Here is a 9,457-nt window from a genome sequence, read left to right as displayed (position 1 = left end):
GGACACCGACTGAAAGAGCAGCTATTGCTCAAAGCCTCAGAGGTGCCTGACTGTAAATAGAAAGCCCCCACAAAATATTTCTGAAATGGAGCTGTGAATCTCCCATACACTCCAGGAGACAGAGCTGCAGTTCTCTCTCCCCTGGATCCTGCTTTTCTTGATGTTCCTGAGAGATGTTGCTGATCAAGAGAGCAGCCAGGCTGGTGTGGCAGCACCACCTGGGACACCCAGCCAAGCACCATAACTTTGCACCTCCTGACAGCCTCTCCTGTCCATTTGGGACAGGATGGGTGGTGGGTGCTGGAGCAACCACTTGGGGACATAGTAATCCGCTCACTTCGGATCATCTGTGATGAGCATTTTTCTCTTTTTTGCAGGAGCAGCTGGAGATCCTGGCTTCCCAGGACCAAAAGGTAGGTCTTGCTGTGTTGAATTTATCATGTGAGCTGCTTTGTTAAACTTTCACCGTGTGCTGCTCTGGAACGACACAGTAGGTGGGAGGAGCTATAGAGAAATGGAAGTATCCCACCAGGAACCGAATGGGGCTGTTTGGTGCCAGTTGTGTCCCACCACGGGCTCAGCCCTGGCCCATGTGCTGTGGGCAGTCCCACTCCCAAACCAGCAGTTCAGCAACAGCTGCTGCCCCAGCTCAGGCACCTGGTGCTGCTGCCTGGCACCACCAGCTTCAGAAACCACAGGGCTGAGGGGTAAGCCAGTTTGGCCAGAGGATTAATATTTCCATGCTATGGCAAAATGCAGAGGCTCGCATGAAATTCAGTTGCTGCGGGTGCCAGAAGAATATGTCTCTACCTGCACTAGCAATAGGGTAGAGGGAAAACACTTTGTTTTTTCCCTGATGCCATCATCCTGCACGTGAGAGTCACGAGCACCCACCCCTGAGCACTGTCTGCACTGTGGCTTCTTTCTCTAGAGCTTGCCTGCCAGTCCCTGAGGCCAAGCACTGCTTGTCTGGTGGCTGGTCCAGCACATGTGCTCCAGCTCACAGCCACTCCCAAACCACAGGCTAAAGAACTCTGCCAGCAGCAACCATTCCCACCCCGAGGCTTGTGACCCTGCCTTCCTGTGGTGCATTTCCTCCTCCTTCCCCTACTCACCCACTCCTATCCCACACGTCACAGCCCGACAAGACTCACTGGCACGAAATGGTGGTACCCAGCTCCCTGGGCAGAGCAGCCAGGCCCGACAGAGACATGTCTTGTGTCAGTCTCTCCTCTTGGACCTCCCAGCCCCAAATCGAACACCAGGGGGAAATATGTCATGCCAGGTTCAACATCCAAGAGAGGCAAGGCTGCTGCTCCTTATTCATCTACAGTTTGTCCCACCCCGTGTACCTCCTGGGCAACCTGGAGAGCTACTCCCAGTGTCTGAGGGTGCTGAGTGTCACTGCTGTAGTTCCAGGGCTCTGTGGCTTGGGCTCCCACCAGTCCCACTGTGCTTTGCTAGGTCAGTGTGGATGGGCTGATGGCTCTCCTCTGGTGTGCCTCTGAGCTGCCAGGGAGGGCAGAGCTTATACTGAGTTACTTTTCCTGCCTGGTTCCCTTGTGCCTGTTGTGTGTGCAACGAGCCAAGGCTTTCCCTAACATCACAGCTCTCCAATGCAGCAGCATTTGTCTTGGCAAATTATGCCAAGTGCTGGGGGAGGGAAACACTGGGTGTGAAGGTGAAGAGCAATTGATGGTGCTGTTTGTCCAACAGGAATGAAAGGAGAGCCTGGATTTCCAGAAACATGGGGTGAGTTGCATTCCAGGTCTTCATGCCACCGTCAGTTCTGCAGAGCAGATAATGGTGGACTACCTGTGCCAGAAATCAGGACCAGACAGGAATAGAGACAAATTCAGAGTGGCATTGAAGGACAGAATAAAGAAATATCACTGTTAATCTATTTGCTTCTCACAGACACATGCAGCTTCTGTGGGTCTACTCTGTACTCCAGCCAGGCCAGAAAAGTCATGTCCTCTGAGCACTACTTGGGTCACCTGCCCTCTGTGTGTCCTGGAGGAGGTCTGAGTTTTTTAGAGCCCCAGTTTCCAGGATGAAAACACTAAAAATAGCTGTATGTGGCTATTTCAAAGGCAGTTATACACCTATGCGTGCAGTGGCAGCTTCAGCAGATGCAAAGTTCATGAGTGTGATAGTGCACAGATTAACTCAATAATGCAAAAAAAAGGAAGAAAAGAACCCAAACAAAACAAACAAGATTCAGTTGGCTCATCTGTCTCCAGGAATTAAAGCCAAAGGAGAGCTACAACCTGTTCTGGCTACAGTTGGGTGCTGTAGGACCACAATCACATGCAGAGGCTCAGGCAGATCAGAGCTGTGTAACTCCTGGGGGACTGGGATGTCACTGAACTGGCCCCTTGCTGCCCCAGGCACTCCTCTGCCCTTTTACATTTCCTGGGCCTGTAAAACAACTGACTAAGGAACAAGCCGTGTCTAGGACCATCCCTCTGCTAGGATGGACACCCATGTCCACAGGACATCCTGGTACAGCTGTGCCTCACACACAGCACACCTGGACACCTGTATCACTAGCACCACCATCTCAGATCATCTTGTTCAGCTTTCCCTGTGATGGCCACAGACACAGCTGCAGGCTGGGATGGCTGATAGGGCTGTTCCAGTGACCTGTGAATCTCAACTTCTGTCAGCAGGTATGGTTTGGGGGTAAAAATTTATGAGGAGTATGTACATAAATGTATACATATGTACCTATATATATGTATTCAAAAGCATTGTGTCTTGGAGAGATCTCAGTGTGGCCTTCCAGTACTTAAAGGAGGCTTATAAAAAATGCTGGAAAGTGACATTTTACTCGGGCAGATAGTGACAGGACAAGGGGGAATGATGTAAAACTAAATGAGAAATTTAGATCAGACATTAGGAGGGAAATCTTTACTCAGAGGCTGCTGAGGCACTGGCACAGGTTGCCCAGAGAAGCTGTGGTTGCCCCATCCCTGGAAGTGCTCCAGGCCAGGCTGGACAGGGTTTGGAGCATGTCCAGCCTGCTCATGGCAGGGGGCTGGAATGAGATGAGCTTTAAGGTCTTTCCAGCCCAAACCATTCCATGATTCAGTCCACAGAGCATGATCTGAACACTGTTTGCTGTATCACAGGGAGCTGCTTCTCTGTGTCACCACTCCTTTGCTGCCAACTACCTACATACTCTCTGTGCCCTTCATACATTCCGGAGCCCAGACAAATTCCTGGATCATGAGTTTGTCATCCTGCTCAGATCAGCTCCATTGCCCAGACCTCCAAAAGAGTCATTGTGGATGAGAGGAGTCTGACCACCTTAGACCATGTCTTAGAAGGTGCCCATCTCCCCTGCGACACATGGTCCTGCAGTGCAAAGGGTGCTGAGGGGCCCAAAGCCTCAAGGCTGATGTGCTCCCTGGATGCAATGAGCATGTTCTAACTCTTTCCACTTGATCTCTTTCTCTGATTTGCCCAGAACCCAGGAACTGCCAAGAACTGCTGGGCAAAGGGAAGATCCTGAGTGGCTGGTACACCATCTACCCCCAAGGCTGCAACGCCACTACCGTTTTCTGCGACATGGACACAGATGGTGGGGGATGGATTGTGAGTAGGATGAGGAGAGGGAGGTTTCTATGTTCCTATAGTAATTTTTGTTAAGGCTGCAAAGGATGGCACCAAAATAGAACCAAAAGGGAGGAAAACACACACGGAGAGGACAGTTGAGGGTTACATCAGCACACTGGGGTGAATCCCTGTGGATGAAGGGGATTCTCCCAGGAGCTGTCTTTGGGAGCAGGCCAAGTGCCACAGATCCAATCCCTGCTTAAATCAGCCAATCATTTATTTCCCCCTCATTTCCAAGGGCAGATGGAGGAGAATCTTGAGCAAAGAATTCCTGGGGGGTTTGTTCCCAAAAGACCTGCAGGAGTGTCTGATGCAGGGGGGGCATTTACCACAGGTGGCTGTGTGCCCTGGACACTGTGGAGGTGTTTGGGTGAGTGATGGGTTGGTGGGGCTGAGGGTCTCCTTTCCTGCAGGTTTTCCAGAGGCGCTGGGATGGGTCAGTGAACTTCTTGAGAGACTGGGATTCATATAAACGAGGCTTTGGCAACCAGCTGACAGAGTTCTGGCTGGGGAATGACAACATCCACTTGCTTACCTCACTGGGTAAGTTCTGTCTTTGTCCCAGGCTGGGATCATGAGAGTCCAACCCCTGTGCCACACTGGATCATTAAAGACCTCTGAGCTTCTCATATCCATGAGGCCCCACTGTTAATCCCAAACAGGATGCAGGCTCTTGTAGCCCATTGCATACAGAAAATTGCTCTCTAAAAAAGGAAAACTAGAAGCTAGGAAAGAGAATGAGCTGGATGCTTGTCCTATCCTGGAGACAGGCCAACACATCTTCCTAATTGGACTGTTGTGATGGCATCATCTTGTTCACACACAGCCTTGGAGTTACAGCACTGTGCAGAACTCCTGGGTGCATAGCTTTCAGCATCCATGACCACCCAGCATAGTACCAGAAAAGGTTCTTCCCAAGAAAACCATCAAAGGTAGAGGAGGTTCTGCAGGAATTTGAAATAAAACATAATCTCTCAAGTAGTGAAAGCTCCTCTCAAGTTAGCTCAGGGCTCCTTAAATCCTCCACCCTGAAATGCAGGGGGGTACCCCACCATCAGCCCTGCACCACTGCTGTCCACCTTCTCATCTAGGACCCTGTGAGCTCCGCATTGACCTGAGAGACTTTGAGAACCACTACTATTTTGCCAAGTACTCTTCGTTCAGAGTTTTAGGAGAGTCCGAGAAATACAGACTGGTTCTAGGAGACTTCCTGGGTGGAAATGCAGGTGAGCTCAATGGGAAAGGCTGTGTTCTAGAGCATTTCAGAAGTGTTCACCATCTCTAATGCAGAGCTGTATCATGCAAACTCTGTGTGTTAGCTACATTTGGACTCAATTTTTGAGACTGGCCATGGGACCTCTGGGTGCAGAAGAGTGACCCAGAGCAATATCTACAAGCCCAGCCACATGGTTTAACAGCAGATGTGGAGCCTGGTTCTGAGCAGCACCCAATTCAATTGACCTTTCCAGCAGCTCTGCAGCAGCCAGGCCAAGTCCTGCCTTCGGTTCTATTGGCAGGAAAGATTTGCCCATGAGGTTTGGCATTTTCAGAGCTGGGGTGCTGTTCAACACTTGCAGCATCCTTTTAATGCCTGATGTTTTGTTTTTCTTTAAAAAGAAAACAAATTCTTTTCAAAATTCGATATCCCTCATGCAGGCATGAGTGAAACCAACACCTGAGAGAGCAGTGCTCTGGGTTTATGTGTACACTGCACTCTGGTAGTTCAGACCTTAGTGTGTCTGCAGAGAACCTGAGCAGTGCAAGAGAAGTGATAGCCATGTGCCTGTGAGGAGAATCTGGCCCATTTGATTCACAGGCACAGATAAGTTCTCTGTGTGTTTTAGCAGAGCTCGGGATACTTCTTTTGCCCAGGGCCAAGGAGGAAACCTGGGTAACCTGGGCAAGAGAACAGCAGGATTTACAAAATCTGCCTTGCACCCAGCAAGGGCAACTGGAGTCTGGCAGAGGTGCACAGACACATCAGGGTCTCATTTGTGATCCCTGCTGCAGTAACTGGGAACATGTGCTCCCTGCAGGAGACTCCTTATTATACCACAGGGACATGCCATTTTCAACAACAGACCAGGACAACGACGTAAGTTCCTTTAACTGTGCTACGGAATACAAGGGAGCATGGTGGTACAACGACTGCCATTACTCCAACCTGAATGGGATGTACTGGATGGGTGTGCATGGGAGCTATGCTGATGGCATCAACTGGAAGACAGGCAAAGAATACCACTACTCCTATAAGCGAACGGAGATGAAATTCAGGTCAGTTTAGCATGGAAAGAGGTGCCTGACTAGTACCAACAGGTGCCACTCACCAATCAAGAGAAGACACAAAACATAATATTGTTTGAGGATAAAAATGGACGGGTTTGTGCCTGCTGCCTAGAGCAGACCTTTTGAGGCCAGAAGAGATCAGTGCTGGTCTGAGCTCCTGTAAGCACCAGACTCTCACCCTGACTACCTCCAGTGTTGGGGTCTGGCTAGCAGAGGAGCTGTAACCTGAGCAATAGTTAAAGGAATGCTTAAGTAATCAAAACAAGACACACAAAGTAGGTCTTGCTGACCTTGTTTCTACCTTCACACATTCCTGTGTCTTCAATCCAACACTTTAGAATGGTCTTGTTCTCTCCTGCTGCCAGGGATTTTAGGTTTGGTTTAGTTTTACCGTCTTATAGATAAGTCGTTTTGCTAACAAGCTGGAATAGTGCTGTTATTTAGACTCTCATAGACACCTTGTAATCCTTGCTATCAGTTTCCCAGGATGTGAGAGCAGGATGCAGCTTAAACTTGTAACCTATCCTAAGTAAGAACTGCAGCACTGACAGGTTGAGCAACCAATCCAAAGTTGTGTGATCAGCGTGTAGCTGCATGGACGGGACACTTTTTACTAGAAATACTGTTAGGTGCCCTAAATAAAGTTGGCTATCAGAGCATCATATTGGTGTGTGCTGTAGTCCGTCCCTCGCCAGGACCCCAACACTCCAGCAGCCTCACTGGCACTGAGCCCAAGCACCTCTCTCTGAGAAGTGTGTTAACTTCATTGACCAAGTGAGGTCAGGGTGAGGCCACTGCATCTCAGTAAAGCTGTCTAATATATAGACTTAAATGGTAATTACTGGTAATTTCCCACCTAATCCATGTGTTTGAAGCCTCCAGTATTCTTGCAGCCTCTCTCTGTTGGACCCAAGCGACAGCTGAAAGGTACTGAATTCCTGACTCACTCCCACTCCCTGCAGGCTGTGATGGAGCCACAATGGAGAACAGCATGGAAAGGACCGAGCTTTTAGCACAGGGCTGTCGGCACCACCACCTCCCTCCTACCCTCCCTACATGCTCCAGGACCTCAGCTCCAGGAACCACAGCAGAGCTCCCCAGCACTTCCCACCATGACAGAGCTGCAGCTGAGTCCAGAGCCAGGGCATGTTTCTAAATCTCATTAGCCACTGTGGCCCAAGAGCTGGATGCAAACCAATCTGTCCAGCAGTATGTTTGGTACCAAACTGCAACAGTGATCCTAAGTCAAGCCTTGCACAAGTGGACATCATGTACATCGTCTGCAGGTTCCTATATCTTCCATTTCACCCTGTTTCCAGTACCATTTGACAATGAGCTATCTGCTGGTGGGCAGAGAGAGTTCATCCATGTGTATGTTGTATTTGACTGTTAACAGAACTGGTCAAAAGGTCTCTTCTTTCTGCATTCCTTCTCCTGAACTTCTCCCCACAGTTGACGCAGGAGAGCCAAGTGCTAACTCCTCACTGCAGGGGCAAACCAGGCAGTGGAAACAGAGTATTTGTTTGTTCTATGTTCTTAAAGGCCCCAAGCTTTTTACACTACTAACTGCAGAGATGTCTAGCAAGGGCAGCTGCAACCCTACAACACTGAATCCAATCTTGTGGATGACAGAAGTGAGGAAACCACTCACACAGCCCACCACAGCGGGTCAATAGGGTGCTAAGAAATAAACCTGAAGGTTTGCATCGCCCCATTCACTAGGTCCTGTGTCTGTTCACTTCTTTTCAGGTACACAAGAAAGTGTGTGTCTGATCACAGAAGTGCACACTGAAAGCCCCACAGTCACCTTTCCCACTCCAGGGGCTCTGTTTTTTCTCCTACTCCCAGTTCGACTGAGACCCTCAGCAGGGGTAGGAGCAAGGTACCACGGCATACAGTTGTGTCTCACCCATCAGCCACCAATGCTGTCATCCAGGAACAGCTTCTCAGAGAGGCCCAGGGTGCCACCACACAGCTCTGCAGAACCACAGACCCCTCTGCAGAGAGGTACGAGCTGGTGCTGACATACTCAGCTTTAACCTCGCAAAAAGTGCTCTCCTCTATTTTCTCATCTTACTACACGGAAACCTTCAACGTTAAGATTTTGTTTGTGCAGGACACTGATGTTAGAGGGATTAAGAGAACACCAAAAGCAGTTTACCTAAGCCCATCTAGTCAATATTCCCAAAGCTGACTCCATAGAGGAAATACTCGGGTATGACAAGTCATCACTAAGGCTAGTTGAGGTGTTTTGGACCTGGCTGCAGAGTGAAATCTTCCTGTGTCCCTGTGTTGGTTTTGGCAGGGGTAGAGTTAATTTTCTTCACAATGTGGAGTTCTGTTTTGGATTTGTGCAGAACATGATAACAATGCAGAGATGTTTTGTTATTGCTGAGCAGAGCTTACACAAGGCCAAGGCCTTTTCTGCTTCCCACACTGCCACACTGGCAAGGAAGCTGTGGGTGCATGGGAGACTGGGAGGAGACACAGCTGGGACAGGTGACCCGAAGTGACCAAAGGGATATTCCATACCATAGGACATCATGCTCAGTGTATAAACTCGGGGAAGAAGGCGGCGGGGAGGATGTTTGGATTGGTGGTGTTTGTCTTCCCAAATCACTGTTACACATGATGGGGCCCTGCTGTCCTAGAGTTGTTGAACACCTTCTCCACATGGGGAGCAGGGAATGAATTCCTTATTTTGCTTTGCTTGTGTTTTGCTTTCCCTATTAAATTGTATGTATCTCAACCCATGGGTTTTCTCTCCCTGATCCCACTGGTGGGGGAGTGAGAGAGACTCTATGTGGGGCCTGGTGACTGGCTGGGATTAAAGTGTAACATGTTATCTCCTAAGCTGGCACAGTAAGCCATAGGTGGGCACAGCAGCCCCTCCAGCATAAGTCTTGAGCACTCCCTGTGCTGATATAGGCACGTGGGGGAAGAGGGTCATGGAAACACAGAATAGTTGGATTGGAAAGGACCAAAAAGATCATCTAGTTCCAACCCTTCCATGGGCGGGGATGTCACCCACTAGATCAGGTTGCTCAGGGCTCCATCCAACCTGGCCTTGAACACTTCCAGGGATGGGGCTTAATAGGCCATCCCACGCATCACACCTGCAGCAGTCACAGGGAGGGCCTGCATTGACTCCTCCCAGGAAGAACTGAACCACTCAGTTCAGGATTCAGTTCCCCAGACACATGTACAAACAGAATTGCCACCTCTCCTCAGCAGAAGGCTTCTCACTCTTCCATCAGTTCTCACACACGACCGGTGTGGGGAAGAGACAAGGAATAGACTTGAGATGTCCTAAAGGAATATGCTCCCCATACTGTCAGGATACTAGACTCCTCCCAGGAAGAACTGAACCACTCAGTTCAGGATTCAGTTCCCCAGACACATGTACAAACAGAATTGCCACCTCTCCTCAGCAGAAGGCTTCTCACTCTTCCATCAGTTCTCACACACGACCGGTGTGGGGAAGAGACAAGGAATAGACTTGAGATGTCCTAAAGGAATATGCTCCCCATACTGTCAGGATACTATCTCT

General features: G+C 49.5%; 1 protein-coding gene across 1 annotated transcript in view; it reads left to right on the top strand.

The window, feature by feature from the left end:
• Nucleotides 1–6,131, top strand: part of LOC103797401 (ficolin-2-like) — a gene marked incomplete at its 5' end in the record, with an annotated part of 8,705 nt that extends 2,574 nt beyond the window's left edge. Inside the window, 6 exons of the mRNA XM_009069619.1 lie at nucleotides 378–417; nucleotides 3,480–3,600; nucleotides 4,035–4,164; nucleotides 4,713–4,847; nucleotides 5,658–5,895; nucleotides 6,020–6,131. Of these exons, the coding sequence (XP_009067867.1) occupies nucleotides 378–417; nucleotides 3,480–3,600; nucleotides 4,035–4,164; nucleotides 4,713–4,847; nucleotides 5,658–5,895; nucleotides 6,020–6,131 (776 nt within the window). The remainder of the gene's footprint in view (nucleotides 1–377; nucleotides 418–3,479; nucleotides 3,601–4,034; nucleotides 4,165–4,712; nucleotides 4,848–5,657; nucleotides 5,896–6,019) is intronic.
• Between the last annotated feature and the right edge of the window lie 3,326 nt (nucleotides 6,132–9,457).

This window comes from Acanthisitta chloris, unplaced genomic scaffold (assembly GCF_000695815.1).
Source record: "Acanthisitta chloris isolate BGI_N310 unplaced genomic scaffold, ASM69581v1 scaffold12552, whole genome shotgun sequence".
Taxonomy (NCBI): Eukaryota; Metazoa; Chordata; class Aves; order Passeriformes; family Acanthisittidae; genus Acanthisitta; species Acanthisitta chloris.
Note: the sequence above shows the minus strand (reverse complement) of the source record. Positions and strands in the feature narration are given on the sequence as shown.